This window comes from Mytilus edulis, chromosome 7 (assembly GCF_963676685.1).
Source record: "Mytilus edulis chromosome 7, xbMytEdul2.2, whole genome shotgun sequence".
In the NCBI taxonomy this organism is placed as follows: Eukaryota; Metazoa; Mollusca; class Bivalvia; order Mytilida; family Mytilidae; genus Mytilus; species Mytilus edulis.
Genome location: NC_092350.1, coordinates 4,949,471 through 4,971,690, shown reverse-complemented (window position 1 = coordinate 4,971,690; position 22,220 = coordinate 4,949,471). Strand labels below are relative to the sequence as shown.

The window sequence follows — 22,220 nt, the reverse complement described above, 5'->3', positions numbered from 1 at the left end:
AGTTTGATTTCCATATTCAAATTAAAAAGGTTTATACCATGAACATTTTACTGTCAATAAAAATGAATAATTATAACATTCATGATTAAGGGTAATTGTTTCAACAGATTTAATGGCTTTTTAAGTGCAGAGAATATTAAAAGTGAATAGTCTGGCCTGCTCAAATAACTTACTATATATTTCTTTGCCCATGACAGAACATATGAAAATGAATATTCTGTCCAGCAAAATTCTTTTAATCTTGACAAGCAAATTTTACAAGTTACCACCCATCACTAACTTCTTGTTGTTTTTGTTGCTTTTTGTATCATCTTATACACATGCTTTATTACTCTTATCAGGAAAAATATCTCTGAAATTACAAATAAAAGAAATTTGTAGAATTAATGTATAGAACCATTTTCAAGGAAACTTTGAACAAAACAACCAGATTTAAGTGTTACAAAATTAGAATTATGTATTTTATTGTGCCTTATCCTTATTTATTTTTATTTGAATACTTTCAGGGTAAACAATCAGCCAGATATGGAAGACAGAACAGTCGAGACTTGAAAGATTTTTTTAGAAGTGTCCGACTAGGTGATGTTAGTGCTATCAGGTAACTTTGATCACAACACGCTGACTTTTTGTCAAAGTACAAGTGGGTAATGCATGTATACATGTACAGTCATATTATGTGTCACTTAAGACACTGTAAGATTACTTATAACTGTCCCTAGATAAACCAAGTTGGAAAATTTTCAAACAGATTTTAACTAAAAACCTTAGTTTAATTTATTAATCCAAATAGAAAAAAACAAAAACCCTGGGTCAGTGTCATATGGTATTTTGAACCCCCTTGAAAATTGACCCCTTGGTCAAAATATCATATGGAAAAACCAGCATATTCATACATGCAAACCTCTGAAACCTTTAAAGAGGGTATCTCTCCTTCAGTTATGACATTTATAACTTAATACATGTATATGACCTGTTTACTTATTCCTTTACAAAACACCAATAACAGATAATAAATATATTTTATTTCTACAATTCAGGGTTATAATCTATATAAGGTGGTTTTTTTTTTGTGCCTTTTTGAATATCTCTGAGTCTCATAAAGCATAACATTCCATATTTAGATTTTGCTGTGATTTTCACACTAAGCATGCTTTTAACCCTTTAACCTCCAATCCCGCCTGTAGGAGTGATGGCGACAACCATTCTTTGATTGCCTGTATGACCCTCCATACCTTTTTTGAACTGCCCCACCTGAACTGTCATGATAGCAGGGACTTCAACCAAGCAGTTTATGCTCCATAAACTCTTCTCAAATATGGCACTTTGAAAGCCGTTAAAGAGTTCAAAATCCGAAAAACGTGAAAAGTAGCCAAAATCAGGTGGGGTGGGCATCTTTTGATGGCCACTACGTAACTGCTAGTCATTGTAGGTATAAACTATTATTGTAAATGCATGCATAGGTGGTATAGGAACTCAAAGCGGTATAATTTGGCCAATAGGAAACTAGTCTGTAAAATCTAGGTCAGCGTTTTGTCAAAAATCTGTAAAAACAGACATTTAGGCAGACCTGACTTAACAATAATAATTCGCCAGCAAGACACTTAAGTCCGATATACTCCCAGTTAGCATGAATGGACTGCAGTAACTATAGGGTAAGACTTGAATGACAAAGAAACACAGTCAGGTCAATGTTCACTTCTCAAGGTCGTTTTTAAATCGGGAAATAGATGGAAAATGACCATTTTTCAGTGGGGGTGGGTTCAAACCCATGAGAAAATCTTCCACCTCGCACCCCACCCCCACCCATGCCATCTGCCCCCAAATCTCAATATATAGTTTAATAGATGCGCATCAGTTACAGAATCAAGAGTCTGCTAATTTGCATATAATTTGAATATGATTGCAAATTTTTTTAAATGTCGGATTTTCCAGAAACCTCTTGGGAGCGAATGAGTAAAATATCACGAATAGTATATTATATCATTTTCTAAACAAATTACTCACTACAACATCTTTGGCTAATCATTTACCACTTCACAAAATGTATTTTCTTCATATATATTTTGTATTAAACCCTAAACTGAACTTTTTTTTTCTTTTTATCTAGACGTTCCATAGAAGGCAAGGGCCTCAATGTTAATACTACTGACGCTTGGGATAACACTCCATTGTAAGTTTATTTAAGTGCCAGTGTTTACTTATGTCAATATTCTAGTTGATGAATGGTACTAGAAGACCTGGTATGAATGCCAACGATACAAATCCACCAGAGATCAAATGACGTAAAAATTAGCACACACCATATACCACATAAAAAGCTATTTAAAAACCCTGTAACATGTGTAATGACAAATAATTACATTATATGTATGTTTCATTATAATACATTATTCTGATCGGCTACACTGCAATCTCATGTTATTCCTTGATCAACTTCATTACACAATAAAATTTATCATGATGACACAAGGTCCCACAATAAAGTGCACAGGTAAATTAAATAAAAACTTGATATACATTGTAAATCGTGTTTCATGGTCCTAGCTAAAAAATGTAATTATAAGTATTGAATGCTTCTTTTTGTAACTTCATAGGGTGTAATAGCGTTGACCCTGCGCACATTTTTAGAATGAAGCACTTCCGCTCTTAATACAAAATATACTTCTGTCACCGCTTTTACACTGCTATGAAGTTACTAAATGAAGCATTCAATTCTTAAAGGTAAAACAATTCAAACGGAAAATCTAATGGCCTGATTGATGTACAAAACCATAAAAAAGATATACAGCAACAAACGACCACTAAATTACAGGTTTTTGACTTAGGACAGACAAATACAGTATGTGGCAGAGTTTATATTAAATAAAATTGAGAATGGAAATGGGGAATGTGTCAAAGAGACAACAACCCGACCAAATAAAAAACAACAGCAGAGGGTCACCAACAGGTCTTCAATGTAGCGAGAAATTCCCGCACCCGGAGGCGTCCTTCAGCTGGCCCCTAAACAAATATATACTAGTCCAGTGATAATGAACGCCATACTAATTTCCAAATTGTACACAAGAAACTAAAATTAAAATTATACAAGACTAACAAAGGCCAGAGGCTCCTGACTTGGGACAGGCGCAAAAATGCGGCGGGGTTAAACATGTTTGTGAGATCTCAACCCTCCCCCTATACCTCTAACCAATGTAGTAAAGTAAACGCATAACAATACGCACATTAAAATTCAGTTCAAGAGAAATCCGAGTCTGATGTCAGAAGATGTAACCAAAGAAAATAAACAAAATGACAATAATACATAAATAACAACAGACTACTAGCAGTTAACTGACATGCCAGCTCCAGACTTCAATTAAACTGATTGAAAGATACTGTAAAACAACTTATTTTCGTGACTTTCTCGAGTAGAAAAATTACACGAAATACATTGTCGAGAATATGTTAAACTTGGATTTTCCTAATTAAACTACATAATGTAATTTAAATAATTGCGAAATTAAATAGTCGCAAAGTAGACTAGAAAGGGTTAAACGCAAAATAAAGTATCCACGAATAAAAAAATTGGTTTACAGTAATAGATTTGTACCATATGACAATTGAATGAAATTTAAAGAACCATACAAAACACTTAATTCTGTTTGTATATTCTACCATTATTTTACAGGTACTTGGCTTGTTTGTGTGGACATCTGAGTGCTGTCAAATATCTGCTACAGAACGGTAATTATGATCTCTGTTTTGTATGATTACATTTGTCACAAGTGTAAAAAAACGGGGAGATACCAAGGAGACTTAAAAACCAGACGCTGGTGAAAAAAAACAACACCCATTATGGGTGAAAGACAACCACCAATAGACACAACTACAGTTCAAACACTACATTGAAAGCTAAAGATTGACCAAACCAGAACTTCACCAAAAACTGGGATGCTGTGAAATGTCTGCAGATCCTGCTCCATTAGTGACACTAGTAATAAGGCATCAAACAATAAAAAATTGATTAAAGTATGTTGTCTTTTTTTGCTAACCCTAAAACATCACAAAGTAAAACTAATTCTAGATCTTTTTATTTTGTCATTTGGTCTCTAGTGGAGAGTTTTCTCATTGGCAAATTATACCACATCTTCTTTTTTGTCGAGCTTGCAACTTTAGTTGCAGAAAGCTCGACATAGGGATAGTGATCCGGCCATGGCGGCTACGGCGGCGGCGGTTTTAGCTAACTTCTTAAAAGCTTTATATTTTAGAAGGTAGAAGACCTGGATGCTTCATACTTTGTATATGGAGGCCTCACGATACGAAGTTTTCGTCAGTCACATGTCCAATGTCCGTGACCTCATTTTCATGGTTCAGTGACTACTTGAAAAAAAGTTAAAATTTTTTGTAATGTTAAGTTCTCTCTTATTATAAGTAGTAGGATAACTATATTTAGTATGTGCATACCTTGCAAGGTCCTCATGCCTGTCAGACAGTTTTCACTTGACCTTGACCTCATTTCACAGATCAGTGAACAAGGTTAAGTTTTGGTGGTGAAATCCATATCTCAGATACTATAAGAAATAGGTCTAGTATATTCGGTGTATGGAAGGACTGTAAGGTGCACATGTCTAGCTGGTAGGTGTCATCTGACCTTGACCTCATTTTCATGGTCCAGTGGTCAAAGTTAAGTTTTTGAGTTTTGGTTTATTTTATAATACAATAAGCAATAGGCCACCTATATTTGGTGTATGTAAATATTTTATGATCATATGTCAGTCATGCAGATTTTATTTGACCTTGACCTCATTCTCACAGTTCATTGCTCAGTGTTAAGTTTCTGTTTTGGTCTGTTTTTCTTAAACTATAAGCTATAGGTCAACTATATTTGTTGTATGGAAGAATTGTTAGCTGTACATGTCTGCCTAGCATGGTTTATCATGTTTATCTAACCTTGACATCATTTTCATGGTTCATTGATCAATATTTGGTTTTCTTGGTTAATGTTAAGTTTATGTGACAGTTGTAATAAAGCTTTACATTTAGGACTATCAACATAAAATCAATGATTAGTAAAGGAGGCGAGACATTTCAGTGTGTGCACTCTTGTTTATGCAGACTAACAAAGGCCAAGGGCTCTTGACTTGGGACAAGCACAAAAAATGGGCAGAGTTAAACATGTTTTGTTAGCTAGCAGCCCTCCTCCTACACCTATAGCCAATGAAGATTAAACAAATTCACAGCAATATGCACAGTAAAGTTCAGTTTAAAAGAATTCTGAGTCCGATGTTAAAACAGGTAACAAAAAAAACCTAAGCAAAATGACAATGGTACATAAATTAAGAAAGGACTACTAGCAGTTACTGACATGCCACAGCTCCAGACCTAAATTGACTGATTGAAAGATTATGCCTTCATCATATGAAAATTAAGCACAATCCTTCCCCCATCATAAAACATATGAGAAGAACCTGAGAAGCATTGAGATACATAGATATAAACATAATATATAATATGAAATATAAGTTTTAATATTAAATTTTCAATAGCACAATCTAAAGCTAAAATGTTGAGTACCCTACCGTTATGCATATATGGTAATTATCTACTCGATATAACTCTGGAATAAATTACAAAAATACGTAGGAAAAGTAACAATGGCATTGGCCTTCTCCTCTTACTCCTTTTATCTGTTACACAATAGGCACTAGTGATCATGAAGGATCAGAAAGGCCATGTAGGATAGAATACAAAGTACATTGTGTAAATACTGTAAATTCAGAAATTATTGCAATGTTTTTTATTATTGCGAAAATTGTGACAAGGTTATAATCGCAATAACTTATCTTGCATTTTGAAAGTTTTTATATGAATCAAACAAGGTTTTTCTCAATATAGCAAATTTAAATCGAATTTTAGTCTACAATGACAAACTTGCAATAATAAATGTATGCAACAATTTCTAAATTTACAGTAACAATCATAGTCAAGGGGAGACAATTCAAATACAATGATATATACGTATTGTATTGCGTTACACTTTTATTTTCCACAATTAGTATTTATACTTTTGCAAATCATTTTGTCTATTCTTTTTTTATTTCTATATTCAATATATTATTCGATATTAATCTGTATTCTGTAAACCCCATTCTGACCCTCTGAAAATGAATTAGTTTTGAAAGTGTATTTTTTTATTATGTTTTCACAGGAGCAAGATATGACACTAACAGTGTAGACAGTCAGAGATGCTTTCTGTCTTCTTTGACCAATGACATCAGACAAGTTTTAAAGCAGTATGAATGTTCCTTAATTGTGGAAAGTACAGATCTTAAATATGTGGAGTATTTACAACAGTAAGACTTTAACTAATATTCTACTTATTTAACACAGCAAAACAATGGAAACAGCTGTTTGTTTACCGATGGTTAATCGTCAGACATAATTTATATGCTGCAGAAAAAATTAAACTAAAATGATATCCTTATAATTTCTTAATAACATATAAAATAACACAATATCCTCCATTTCCCAGCTTTATACACCTAGTCATTTAAACTAAATATGTTTAATTTTTAAAGGCAGTGCTTTAAGGCCTGACTTTCAAGTCATGAGGTTAATCTTTTCATACGCAATCTATGCAGGGGGTCTTTTGGCCAGAAAAAGATCCGGAAATGTTCGAATTTCTCCTCTTCTTTTTATGGTATGATATGGTTTTTGTTTCTTTCATTTACATTGGGGACTAAAGAAACGATCAGTATGTATTGTTCGTTTTATAGAACTTGTTATTAATGTGTATTTTGCATTATAAGCAGTCAACCTGACTACAAACTATCATTATTTGTATTCCGTGTGGAAAGAGGTCGGGTCAATTTCGAGTGTTATCTGAGATCTAAAGATTTTTTAATTAGTTCAGACGTTGATATAACAATGAAAAGTCGACTGAACATGATTAATATTGCATCTTCTATAATTCAAAGCGGAATTCAGTTTATAAACGAGAAACCGTAAAGCGTTTTCAATTTCGGTATTAGTTATGTATGTTGTCTACGTATTATCCTGGTTCCCGGTACTACGTTCCGGGTATTAGCTATTTGATATATCTGATGTGTAACATTACGATCAGGTACCAGCCAATCTACGTGTGTATGTGTACATGATTTCCCGCCAAAATGACCGACTTACAGCTATGGAAAAATAGTCCATAAACGTTCCGTATAATGATATGCAAATTCATAATTAATCGTAACTTTTTTTAACTCTATATAATAAATATAACAAAATGGATTCCACAAAATTGAAAATAGCATTATTTTACGAGGATTTCTAATATTTTTTTCACTTCCGGGCGCAGTAATACGTATGTTTTGAAGGAGCTCGAAGAAATTGACAAAGTGAATTGAGAAGGAAACGGATAGATATACGTCCTTGCTATCAGGTAAAACAATTTAAATGTACAGAAAAAACACATTTACTTCACACAAATAGTACAGGCTTAAGCATTTTATTGTCTTATACACGACTGTAGTCTAGTGTTTAAACGACGGCGGTGACCTACAAGGTACGGGTCATACTGGGTCAAGTCTAAATATGTAAACATATCCACGTGCTATTAGGTAGAAAGCATCGTAATGCAATATCTGCATTTTTTTCCTCCTTTATACATCGTTTAACCAGATATATTTCTCTTTCAAATACACTTAAACACGGGTTGTATGTACGTATCTTTTCTAGTGTTTTCTTGTCCTTTAATATTAAAGTTCATTTGTTGATGTTTAAATATTTTTGAACGACTGAACACAGGAGTGAATGAATGCAACAATGATATATACTGAAGACTTGGGCTGTACAATGATAGTGTACGTATATCATACTGATAATTATTCTAGCAGTAATTATGTTAATTTAGGATGTAATGACAGGAATTCATGAGCTATGCCTCAGGCTTTCTGAAAAAATATCAATGACAATGTAAACAGGAACAAAACATTGACACGAATGATGCTCTCTTCTATGTTATAGTTATTTAGGTATGTGTGTTGCACAAGTTTCAAAAAAACTTAAGTTATAAAACTTTTTTTCAGGGCACAAACCCACTTTAAAGAGACTTGTCTACTGCCATACCAATCCTATTTTCATGCACCATTTGCAAGCAAGAGACTGAATGGTTTGCAAAATTAAAAATCAGGACGGTGTCCAATTAAACCAAAAGAACTAAACTGGATGAATATTGTAGGAGAAATCTAGAGGAAAGTTTTGATTTGTGAAATTGGTTTTCCTGAAAAGTCATTCATCCTAGCCTGCAGAAAGGAACTATAACTGTCCACCACCAACTGACGAGCTAATGTTGAGCTTCACATATGGAATTACTCAAATACCATCAATGTCTATGTTTTCAGCACAGATTTCACAAGTTATGACACAGCTGTGCTTTTTTTTTTATACCTGTTAAAGAGTTGTATACTAAATTTTATTTTTTTTATCAATACAATGTAAATATATCTTGTGTCATTTAAGAACTTGTATTTTGCCAAAAGATGCATACTAGTGAATGAAAGTGGTGCAGTTCATTTTGCTTTGGTATATAGAATTGAATTACAATTGTTCATGTTATTGGAATGCATATAAAAATAAGGAGATGTGGTACAATGTATATACATGATATTTAGTGAGTTTATCAAGCAAAAGTGAATAAGAAATAGGTATAAGCAGTTACAGGTACTACTGTACAATCTCAAACAATGAGAAAAACTCATACCGTAAAGAGAATTTCATATTTACAAGTAAGTTTTGTTTTTGCGTTGAATAATTTTCTTCTATTGTTTTAATTGCAAATATGGGAAGTGGTTAAAATGCTAATGAGACAGCTGTTATGGCCACAGAGCCTTAATTGAAAACTTCTTTTTCATTCATACCGGTAGATTTTGCCTGGAGTTAGAAACATATCTGCCAACTTTTCAAAATGCACAAAACCTTCAAGGGGGCCTTCAAATGGAAGCAGGACAAGTCGCCCCACTGGCTAATCGCCCACTTTTAAAAAAACCGCCACAAACTGATTTATCAAATCGCCCCACATGTGAAATTGGTTAAATCATGTTAAATATTACTCCTGCATACCCGCCCTACTTATAAAAAAACGGTAATATTTAGATTAATATATATATATATAATTAAAAATAAAAACTCGCACCACTTTAATGAAAACTAATCTACACAGAATACAAACAAACCGAAAATTTATTTAATTACTATTATTGATATACTGAAATTATAATTCTAAAAAAAAAATGTATTGTTGAAGAATAACTAAGTTTTGAAGCTTAGTTATTTGCATAACAATTGAAAAGAAACCTGTTAATTGTATCATAATGCAATATAAGGAATTTAACTTATATTCAACGGGATAACATCTTTTTCCATAAGTGGGGAGAGTGGCAAGACCTTTTCAGCTTTTGGTCTTCGGTGCTGTGCGGCTTTGTGCCTTTTTCACTTTCGATCTTTTATATCTGGGCGTTATGTATTCGGGTTTAGTTTTCTGTAATTAGTTAATACTTCAGTTTCTTTATGTATATCTATTTCATATTCATTTGATAAAATTGACTGTTTGCAATAGCATGAATTGTTCTATATAATAAGAATGTTCTTATCCCAGGCATAAAAACAATGCCATATTTGGCGAAACCTTTTCAACTTTTTATCTCCAGTGCTGTACAACTTTGTACTTTTTTCTCTTTCGATCTTTTATATCTGGGCGTCACTTGTAAGTCCTGTGTGGACAAGGCACGTTTTTGGCGTATTGAATTTTAAACCTGATGCTTTTTGTTATCTATTAATCATGTTTTTTTTTGTCTAATATGTTCTCCTATTTATTTGTATTGTAGTCCTGTAATATGTTGTCATTTCAATGTTATATTTAACTTTGCCATTAAAGTGCGAGGTTTGGCATGCCACAAAACCAGGTTCAACCCACCACTTTTATTCCCTTTAAAAGTGTCCTGTACCAAGTCAGGAAGATGGCCATTGTTATATTATTGTTCGTTTCTGTGTGTGTTGCATTTTAACGTTGAGTCGTTTGTGTTTTCTCTTATTTTTGAGATATTGAGATCAGACGTGGCACGGTACTTGTCTATCCCTAATTCATGTATTTGGTTTTCATGTTATATTTGTTATTCTCGTGGTGTTTTGTCTGATGCTTGGTCCGTTTCTGTGTGTGTTACGTTTCGGTGTTATGTCATTGTTCTCCTCTTATATTTAATGCTTTTCCCTCGGTTTTAGTTTGTTACCCCGATTTTGTTTTTTGTCCCTGGATTTATGAGTTTTGAACAGCGGTATACTACTGTTGCCTTTATTTGGCATTACTAAATTCATCCTGGTTAATAATATATTTATCTAGATTTCACTGATTTCCATTAGGTGGGACCAGTTGGCAGGAGTAATATTAACGGAATTTAACTTATATACAACGGGATAACATCTTTTTACATGAGTGGGGCGAGTTGGCATTAGTAAATTCTTCCTGGTTAATAATATATTTATCTAGATATTATCGTTTTCTATAAGTTGGGGCAAGTTGGCAGGAGTAATATTAAGGGATATAACACATTTCACAAGTGGGGCGATTTGGTTATCCAGGTTGGGGCAGGTTTTTTTTAAAGTGGGGCGAGTTAGTGAAAAAGTGGGGCTATTTGCTAATGGGGCGATTTGTCATGGATTCCCTTCAAATATATTCTAATGTGGTTTTTGGCTTCTTCGTGCATAAACAAGCTCATTGCCATTGTTGAATTAATTGTTTTCTTTAAAATAGTCGACAAAATTGCTCTTACAAAATTTCCATTTGGGAGCCTCGAGCTCGATGGGGGAAATACTCTGCAAATACTGACAGTTGGCAGGTATGGTCATAAAAAAAGTTGATGTGTTACTATGTACATTTACCATTATGTTACTTGATGTTCTTGCTATACACACAGTACAGAGACTAGTCAATCTTTGTGAACTTCTTTTTATGGGAGTCATAGAATATGCGTATACAATCAATAATTAAAAATAGTCTATTTATATTGAAAAGGAAAAGTTCTTATATGTCTAAAGAAGAGGGACGAAAGACACATAAGGGACAGTCAACTCATAAATTTAAAGCAAACTGACAAGGCCATGGCTAAAAATGCATTTCATGGCGAGGCACAGAAAATATACTGTAAACAGTAGACTATAGATATAGGCGAACTAGGTACAAAAGAACTCTAAATCTTAAATTCTACAAACCACCTCTGTTCTATGGAAGATAATGATATAACTGGACTAGAAATACACACAACCTGTAATTAACTGCCTTTACAGCGCTTTCGCGCTTTGATTTTAATGAAGTAGAAAATCTATTCATTCAAGTTTATCTAATATAAATAAGAATATGTGGTATAAATGCCAATGAGACAACTATCCATCCAAGTCACAATGTGTAAAAAGTAAACAAATATAGGTCAAAGTAAAGCCTTCAACACACAGCCTTGTCTCACACTGAACATCTAGCTATAAAATGGCCCCAAAATGACTAGTGTATCACAGTCTAATCTATCTAAAAAACAAGGAACATGACTCACACCAACAAACAGCAACCACTAAACAACAGGCTCCTGACTTAGGACAGGTGCAAACAAATGCAGCAAATTTAATCGTTTTAACAAGTGCTTACCTTCACCCTAAGCTGATAACAGTAGTGTAACATTACAACATGAAAAGATACACCATGAAATACCAATTAAAATGGCTTAACTCGATTAAAAGGCATATAAACAAAAACAGTTAAATATACACTGAATGAATCAGTTTGATCTATGACACAATTAAAATAAAAAAAATATAACAATATCAAAAAGACAACTTCAACCTAGGACAAAATGTCGTTAAATAAAGTAACATACACAGGTAAATTTTTATATAATAAGCACTTTTTCAAGTAACCAAGTCTCCTAAACTAGAATAAAATTGTTTAATAACTTTTTGGTTTAATGTTTCAGGTTATATGAGAGACAACCAGGATATGACATTGAGCTTGAAATCCAAGGTCAACTATATTTAGCACATCGTTGTATTTTGTCTGTGAGGTGTAGATACTTTGCAGATTTGTTTCGAAATAATACAAATGGCAGGATAGTATTATCACATAAACTTGTAAGTCAAATGTTTTGTTGTCTATTGTTTTAGTATAAATTAGACAGTAAGTTTTCTTGTTTGAAATGTTTCACATATTGTCATGTTGTTGCCTTTTATATATACAGTAGGATTGTTGCTCATTGTTAATGGTCATATTATTTCCCATCCTTGTCCTTTAGTTATTAATGGATAGTTTTAACTGTTTAATTGGAACAAATTAAACTATTCCTTATTTTTATTTTTATAACATTTATTTTACAGATGTGCACTGATGTTTTTGGACCAATGCTTCGTTTTATTTATACAGGTAAGGATAAATCCTTTGTTTTATTTATACAGGTAAGGATGCTCACATTAATAAACCTGACTGTTGGTGCAATATGTATTTATGTAAATCCTAATCTGTCTGTCAGAGTCTTTGAATAATGCAGATATGAATAGATAATATGTAAACGATATTGTAAATTTATTATGATTTAATGGCCAACTTTAGAGGATTGAATAATTGAAATAAATAATTTGAATGATTCTAACATAACAGAAATTTATATATATATATAACATTAACAGTACTAAATTTACTGCACCAGGTGTGCATTTTGCCAATTAATGTCTCTTCAGGGACGCTTGAAGCCAAACAAATTTCAAATTCTTATACAAATGTGAAAGAGGTGAAAAAACCAAAAAAGACAAAAAACGAAAACCAAACAGTTTCATATTACAGATAAATCTGAACCAAATGTCCTAGACTTACATGTGCCTTCCATTCCAATGCAATATATCAAAACTATTTTTCTATGAAAATTTTCTGCAGTCGTATAATGGTATGATGTTGTTGTTGCGTTCATTGTCTGAAGACATTTGGTTTCCAGACATTTTGAAGACCGTACCTTGACCTATAATGGTTTACTTTTATAAATTATGACTTGTAAAAAATCATAAATTGTGACTTGGATGGAGAGTTGTCTCATTGGCACTCAAACCACATCTTCCTATATCTAATAACCTGAGTATAAGTGTAAGGATCTTCATGAAAATTGTACCACAAGGTTCCATACCATGGTTGGGTGTGATTTTGTGGGTTATTGTCTTAACTGTGTAGGAATTTAGGGCAAAAAAGGGACAAAAAACAAGCATTTTTTTTGTTTCAGGACAATAACTCGTGTATGAGTGTACGGATCTCTATTAAATTGTACCACAAGGTTCAGACCAGGAAAAGGAGTTAGAGCTATGCATTTTGTCTTTTAATCTGTTTATTGTATTACAGGTAGATTGGATATTGAAAAAAGACAGAGGGAAAAGACAATAGCATTAGCTAAGTTCTTACAGTTTAACAGTTTAGCTGAAATCTTAGAAAGAGGTGAGAGTTAGGGCTAATTACCCTTGTATTTGTTTTACTCTAAGTAGGTCAAAATCTTAATTTTGTCAATAATTTTAGTGTTAAATTTTAAAAGAGTCTTTACAACAGCAAATTATTCGTAGCTTTAACTCAGATATTGATTTTTAAATTTATCTTAAACATATAATCAATTATCTAAGGTCAATCTGTTATCTTTCATTGTATTTGCACAAAATGTACAAATCAAATTCTTTATTTACTAATCACAGGGCCCTTTTGGGCATTACAAAATTTAACTCTATCATTCACACTTTCGTGTCAATTTTTCTTACTCCGCTCACAATTAATTAGATTAGATACAGTACAGCAGAACGTACATAACAGTCATCATATAAAGAAATGAATCATAAAAGTCCAGTTTGTGAATAAAGATAATAAATTCATCAGGTACTGAAGGTACTAAATCTTACACACCTTATCACTTTGTAGTCCAATCTATAATAAACGGTCACTTTGACAACTTTCTGTATGGGCCAAGTTTCACAAATACAAAGGAAATCAGAAATGAGCAGATGGAGGGAAAAGTTTTAAAAGTGAACATTTTGTAATTTCGATAGATTATAATCCAATATTTTTAAAGTAAAGACTTAAAAATGTTTTGTTTTGAAGTGTTTACCATACTTTTTAAACTGTCTCTGAAATTTATGTGTAATGCATTGTTTGAACATGGCCCCAGATAGTTAGTGACACCATGAAAAAGTTGTGTAATTTCATAAGATCCATACTGTAATTGTTTAAATGTTATGAATAGAAACGAAATTTATTGACACTTAATAAATTTCAGATAAAAGTTTACTTTTGATACAACATTGGCAACTTTTGAAAGATTTAAAGAAGGGTTTTGGTTGCTTAGTAACATCAGCAGTACCTTCATCTATAGTAAGTAGTAGTCACTACAATAAACATTAATTAATGAGGGTATTTTATAAACAAGCTGTCATTAACACATATAATCCTATATAAAAAGGGGGGGGGGGGATATCTGCATCTTTTATAAAAGAAACAACAACAAAAGCAGTTCATTAAATTTAGAAATTATTGGGTGCATTTCTTATTGCAATGGCTGAAGAATTGACAGAAATTAGTATTTTTTTAAAGACTTCAGGAAAATCTGAATATAGATATATGTATTAGATTTCTGAGTGAGAGTACTCAATCAGTCCCATGGGGGATATAACAAATGAAAGGACTGATGTAAACAATGAGAAAACCCCAAGAGATAACAAAATTTGTAGCAAATGTTATTTTTTTCTGTTTTAGGCAGCTGAGAATGAAGCTTGTGGTCTGGATGTTAAAACATACCCAGATATTATATTTGAAGTTCAAGGTCACTCATTTAAGTGTCATAAGGTCAGTCTATAAACCAGACTCAGGAAGAGGATCTGAGATGTCAGTTTAAAATCTATTTAAAAAATATTCTGCCAGTAGGTTTTTATTTGCATACAAGATTTTATTCCTGGACACTATAAACAAATGCAGGGGCTAAAATTAAAGTGATCAAATTCTAAAGATTAAAAGAGTAGTAGAAGTAAATTTTAATTGAAAAGTCTTAATTTTATATTTCACCTGTGTTAACAAATGGTACAGTACTGAACAGATGGGCTGCAAGACTCAATTTCCTTATTATTTGGTGATTGGATTAAGTTATCTCTAGCACCAAGTTTTACCCTTGTCTGTCTGTTCCTACACCCCCTAAGTCCCAAAACTGGTTTCAGTTCTCCAACTTTAGTTTGCCTCAATCAAATATTATGATACTTAAACACAATGCCTATAACCACATAATACATATGAAGTATGAATTTTGGTGGCATCACTTTTACTGTTCTAGAGTTATCCCCTTTACAAATGGAAAATTGATGAAACTTTAGTTTGCCTCAACCAAATGTTATGAAAGTTATACACAATGCTTTTTATCACAAAACTCAGTTTAAGTACAAATTTGGGTAGCATCCATTTTACAGTTCTTGAGTTATGATGACCCTATTTTTTTTTACATTATATGCAAGCTAGGCATCATCTGTGTCCCATGGACACATTCCCTGCTTATTTAGGTTTAAAATCTTCAAACTTTTTGTTAGAATGAATAATCATTTTTATACCCCACACAGAGATGCTGTTGATGGTATAATGTATAAGTATTTGTCTTAATACAACCCAGAGTTGGGGTAATTGTAATTGTAATCGTTGATCAGCTGTAATTGATTACAATTTTTCAAGTAATCAGTGTAATCATTAATCAGCCTTAAATATCATTACATGTAATTTAATTTAATCAATTACTTTTTAAAATAGCCTGTAATCCTGATTACTTTTTGATTACATTCTGATTTCAATGAAAAAATCTAAAACTGTGTTTATGTCAATTAATGAACCTTTTTGTTATTCATATTTAATAAATATTTTACATGTTAAATTATTTTTGTTTACTTTAAGCATGCTAATTGATTTGCATACTTCAGCAAAAAAATAAACTGTTACAGTATTGAAAATTCATCATTAGCCAAAGCAGACATATACTACAATTATATGTCTCTGGCCTTGTATTACAACCATATAAGTAGTAAGTAATATATTTTTGTATTTCAGATATTTTTCTATGGGAGAAGTGAATTTTTCAGAGAAATGCTAATCGATAAAGAAGATGAGCAGCCACCATCCTATGGCGATTATCTCCCTGCCATTAAATTAGACGATATAACAGCAGATATATTTATCCAGATTATTTCGTTTTTGTATACTGAAGAATATGAGGTAGGTCAAGAGGCATAATTACTGAGCAGAACTTGTTACATATCTATGAGATTTGAAGCTTATCTGTCATATTTAACATGATTATACAGCATTTCCGTATGTTAATTGTCTCCCTTGTCCACCAGTCCATCTGTTTATCCATCTGTCTGAAACACATCAATTCTCACTGACAGTATGACATTAAGCATGCAAATGTGAAGACTTATTTGTCACAATATTCTCTTGATCATTTTTTAGTTTTTTTTAACAATGTCACCTTATAAACCCAACTCCTCTGAGACCATTTTACAGAAAGCTCTTATAGTTTACAGGATTGTTTGCCATCAAATATATTTGTTCATTTTTACAGGAGTTATGTAACCTGAATAATTCAGTCCTACCCCATAATCGATCTCTCTTACTTGCAAGGGCCTGAATTCCTAACATAATACAAACGCTTGAAGAATCCTGGATACGTGATTGGTGTCCTATAGAAATGTTGATCAATCAGCAATCAGCTAAATTTTATCAAGATATATAAATTTCAAGTTAATTCTAAATGATTCATTGTCTATGCATCCATGCTCTATGGTGGGTTTGTTGTCTCTTTGACACATTCCCCATTTCCATTCTCAATTTTATTAAATGAAGTAATTTCTGATCAGCGGAAGATAGAAAACTCTCCTACTTGGTGGGAGACTAGGATTGTTTAACCATGTTTTACTTTTTTTTTTATATGAATTTTTATATGGGAGTTGAGGGTCCTAGCCATTTTTGTCAAGCTTGCAACATTTATGTTGAGAAAGCAACATAGATTTGGAGATTACATTGAAGGCATCAACAGTTAGGTTCAGTCTTTGGTTTCAGTTTATCTAAACATCAATTACTTAGTAAATAATTCAAGGAACTTTATGGAATTAGAGCAAACACTTGTTAATGACCAAAATTCAGTATTCAGAGCAAAATGTTTTAATTTATATTTTCATTTTCTACTATTTTACTGTTAAATGGACCTGCTTGTGACACATCAAAAACTTTGTCAAACCATCATAGCATTTTTGAAACATTTTTATGATTAAGATATATTTTCAGTATTTTTATGATAAGATGAATTTTACATTTAACATTTACTGACAGTCTGGGAATAAATTTGATTGACTAATTTGTAAACTTTCATTGATTGTAATGAAACTTGGACAGAAGCTTATTTTCAAGACCAAGAAATAGCATGAAAAAGAGTTTTTTTTTTTTTAATTTTGTATTTTACTGATAAGTTTGACTCACTTTTTATGTGAACGTTACACTTTTACACTGACAGCAGCACTGGTAGGCAAGACAGAGGGTTCCACGGAACCCCTTACAAATTATTTTCTAAGCTTGATTGTACACTTTACTTTAAGGTAACCAAGGACAATTGTATCCCTCTAATGAGAGCAAGTACTCAATTTGTACTACCTGTCATAAAGAAGAAATGCTCGGAGGAAATCAGTAAATATATTGACCCTAGCAACGTCCTTGACATCTATCAAACTTCTGTGGAATTGGATATACCACGTCTTATTAACAGTTGTACAAAGTATATGGCTGATGAATATGAACAGGTTTGATTAATTATAGTCTCTTCTGTTTCCTTTTTAATCCAGCATGTAATGTTTGCTGAAACCAAAATAAGACTGTTATCTGCATGATTCAATTTAAAATAATAAAAATGTAAAAATTATATATTAGATTTGATACACAGAACAATTTATCAGTAGAAGCCTCTCAATTCCATCAATGCATGTTTAATCATAGATATATCTACATTGACCTCAAACTACATACTAATGGTCAGTATAGCATGTTGATTTAACTCTGTATTATTTTTTTTCTTTGTAAGCCTAAAGCTGTAGTTCTCTTTTTTTTTTACAGATGATTACGTTTCCCGAGTTTGAGATTTTTATTAGAAAACAGTTATCTCCCCTAATGAATGAAGGTACACCATTTGATCAAATTTCTTTCTTCATGGATTTTCAATATTATCTCCGGCATGAATGTTCAACGTGGGAGGAACAGAGAACAGCCAATGAAAAACTCAAGAAACTGAATTATCTATTAACACATAGAATAGGATTAGATGTCAGTATACCACTGTTTCAGGTTGGTCAAACAAGGCCAGACCCTGTCATTATTGTTGGTCAGCAAGTTTTATCCCAACAAGAAGTTAGACGTAGGATTCAAAATGAGAAACGGATGTGCAGAGAGGAGGAGGATAAAAAAAAAAGGAAAAGGATTGTACCATTGATTCAACCTGTTATTACTTCTCGACGGCAAAATTTATCCATAGAGGACGATACACAAAGGGGAGAAAATGAGCATAGAAAAAAGGGAAATATAAATACTTGTTGTTTTGGCAGAAGAAACTCTAAATCATGTATAATCCTGTAGCTTTGATACTCATTAATGATCATTATAATTTGATAGTTTGTACATAACAATAAGTGGAGATTGCATAATTTTATATTCAGCTAAGCTGAGGCTGTGTGATCCCTCTGAATTTTAAGATAATTGGAAGAATTATAGATTGAAGATGTATCATGAACTAACCATGTGGTTTATAAATTACAGGAAGATAAAACAGCATTTTATTATCTGCCACCAACTTTTGACAATGTCATGTAATTTATCTTTAGATTGAAAAGAAGGGTCTAACTGCTACTTAATTTTAAATTTACACTTGTATATAAATCCCTTGTAAATCAAAATTTATGAAATATAACTACTTGTGTCTATTTTTCAAGATGTACATAGACAACAGTTAGCAACACAGGTTAATTTATTGAGCCCTTGGTTTAGTTTTGTGACATATACCTCTTGTGACTGCAAATCCTCTAAAACAGGTAGGTCTTTTATTTAAACATGAAAAACATACTGAACAAGAATGTGTCCCCAGTACACAGATGCCCCTATCCTTTTCTATGTTCAGTGGACCGTAAAAATGGGGGGAAATCTCTAATTTTGCATTAAAGTTAGAAAGATAATACCATAAAGAACAAGTGTATTAAGTGTCAAGTTGATTGGACTTCAACTTCATCAAAAACTACCTTGACCAAAACTTTAATCTGAACGAACAAATGAAAGAACGAACGGATGGACAGAATAATGGATGCAGAGACCAGAAAACATAATGCCAATAATTGGGGCATAATGAATGGGGCATAATAAAAGGGGCATAAAATTTTCAGCAATTCAATAAAATAGCTTACCAATGATAATTCCTTCAAATATAACTGTCAAACCATGCAAAAATAAATTGTTAATTTAATTAACATGAACATTAATATGAATTATTTTAATTTTATGCATACTGCTTGTTTTTTTTTATTGTTTATTTGCATGTACTACATGTAAACCTGTGTATCATTTTGTACTTTCTACGTAAAATTAGTAAAAACTATTTGAATTACCCACTTTATATCAAGAATATTATTGCATAGCAATATAATATTTCCCACAGAAAGTAACAAAAAGTTAGAGTGCAATAAATTAATATTTTGCACTAGTGCAATAAATCTTTAAAATTCATGACGTCATCAACCAAAAAATCTTAGTTTAAACCAATTTTTACTTTCAAATATTATATAAGTATACAATAAAAGAATTATTACATGAATATTGGGGAATATTGTCTCTCTTAGAACATATATTGCACTCGCAAGCTTGTGCAACATAAAATTCAACTCGGGACAATAACCTCAATATTCATGCAATAACCCTATATTATTATTATTGACATTATTAATATTCTTGTAAATTTTTGTTACACTTTTGTATTTTAAAACTTATCAAATAGTGTCATTTTTTGTTGTCATATTGCTTTTTATATTTTTATCACAAGAGTGTCTAATACTACATTTTACTTCAGATTAGAATGAAACTTTCACAGTTTCTTACTCCCATGTTCCATTGTGCCTACATTTTGTTCATACATGTAGATGCCAACGATATGGAAATGTTCAATAGTTTGTTACAAATTTTACTTGTTAAATCAAAAGTTTATTTGTTGACCTTGTTTTATTATGCTTGTTTGCAACTGTTTCTAATATTATATATTTTGAAACAACTACTGTAAATTCAGAAATTAATGCAAGGTTTTTATAGTGGCGAAAAAGGGACAGAGTTGTAATGGCAATAATTTAAACTCGCGTTTTGAAATATTTTATATGAATTAAACAGATTTTTTTTCAAAATCGTAAAACTTAAAACGGCATTTAAGTCTAAAATGACAAAATCGCAATAATAAATGCACGCAATAATTTCTGAATTTACAGTACCACTATATTGATGCTTCATCCACTTATCCTCATGTTAGTATAAACATGTTAATATAATGACCTGCAGGTTTCTCTAGATTTTACCAGTTCATTCACACACTGTATCATTGATTTGTAGTTGAAATGAATAGTGTTATCATGTTGATTCATACTAGTTTTTTTCACAATTGAGATTATCAGTTTTTATTTCACTGGAATCTCATGATGCATCATTGCAAACAATTAAATGTAAGCATTTATTGTGACCTAGAGTGTCAAGTTTTATTTGATGATTGTTATATATTGTTAATTTGTTTGTTATATTTTCTGAACTGAATCAATCAGTAATATGAAACATTTTCTTTTATACCAATTTATTTTTACAAGTTTTAGTGATTACACGGTTGTGTATTTAATTAATGTGATAAATATAGTTTTATATTAGTTATACTGTTGTCTTTTTATATGTTATTTATTTACTTTACACAATTTGAAATAAAGTAATAAATTCAGCTTGACTTATGTTTTGTATAGTCTGTCCTACATAATCCGACCTCAAACACTAAGTGTGTGTTATTTTTGCCACTGGACATTAAGCAACCTGAGATGAATCATCATATCAAAGACTGTTCATAAAATTCTAACAAAGGCTGTATACAACTTATAAAACAATTTATGAAGACCATATTCTTTAATTGTTATAAACTAAGTGAATACACCTATTGCTATTTGAAAATCTGCAACGCTTGACACCAGAATCTTTGAACTATTGACGTCATATACATCAATCACTTTTCCATGGAAATTTTCTGTTCCTAAAGCTATATCGGTTTTAAGAGTAAGAAAATAAAGCTGCTAAACTGTAGTTGTTAATGTCTGTGTCATTTTGGTCTCTTGTGGACAGTTGTCTCATTGGCAATCATACCACATCTTCTTTTTTATATTATAAACATTGGAATTTAGCAAAATATAAATTACATTTGCAAATATAACTGTCAATTACAATGACTGTCACTGCTTCAGGTAAGACCGCTGATCCATTTTGATCTATAACTGGAAACCAGCAACACATTTTTTATGGAGAAATTTACTACATAAATTCATGGGTTCAAATGCCATTGGCTAGATGTGTAGATCTTGGGGAAGTAATTTGACTGCAATATCCCTAGTACATAATCAGGAATATAAGCATCTTCTTTGATTCTGATATTGAACTATGACTTCTTTTAAACTGAGTTGTATTGTGTGTATTGCTTATTCTACATTGGCTAGAATTAAAGGGGAGGGTTGAGATCTCACAAAAAAAGTTTTTGTGTCTGTTTCAAGTCAGGAGCTTCTGGCCTTTGTTAGTCTTGAATGTTTTTTTTTCAATTTTAGTTTATTAATATGTTATGGAGTTAAGTGTGGCGTCTATTTTCATTGAATTAGTTCACATTTTTTGTAGGGGCCAGCTGAAACCAGCCTCTAGGTGCAGGATTTTCTCACTACACTGTCACTGGTGACCCATTGGTGGCCTTTGGCTATTTTCTGCTCTTCAGTAGGGTCGTTGTCTCTTTGACACATTCCCAATCTCCATTCTCTATTTATCCAAGACAGGAACATATGAATATATGGAAGGATGGGGTTCAAGCCTCTCCATACTCTATAATCCTCAAAGAGTCTGAACAAGAACG

The 22,220-nt window shown here is 32.0% G+C and overlaps 1 protein-coding gene across 1 annotated transcript in view; it reads left to right on the top strand.

The window, feature by feature from the left end:
- The window catches only part of LOC139529798 (uncharacterized), a 37,274-nt gene extending 16,215 nt beyond the window's left edge, over window positions 1-21,059 (top strand). The window contains exons 14-25 of the mRNA XM_071325698.1: window positions 507-598; window positions 2,108-2,170; window positions 3,668-3,723; window positions 6,188-6,332; window positions 11,991-12,144; window positions 12,388-12,433; window positions 13,394-13,486; window positions 14,310-14,404; window positions 14,786-14,875; window positions 16,112-16,276; window positions 17,656-17,856; window positions 18,167-21,059. Coding sequence (XP_071181799.1) covers window positions 507-598; window positions 2,108-2,170; window positions 3,668-3,723; window positions 6,188-6,332; window positions 11,991-12,144; window positions 12,388-12,433; window positions 13,394-13,486; window positions 14,310-14,404; window positions 14,786-14,875; window positions 16,112-16,276; window positions 17,656-17,856; window positions 18,167-18,682 — 1,716 coding nt within the window. The 3' untranslated portion in view covers window positions 18,683-21,059. The remainder of the gene's footprint in view (window positions 1-506; window positions 599-2,107; window positions 2,171-3,667; window positions 3,724-6,187; window positions 6,333-11,990; window positions 12,145-12,387; window positions 12,434-13,393; window positions 13,487-14,309; window positions 14,405-14,785; window positions 14,876-16,111; window positions 16,277-17,655; window positions 17,857-18,166) is intronic.
- The last annotated feature ends 1,161 nt before the right edge of the window (window positions 21,060-22,220 follow it).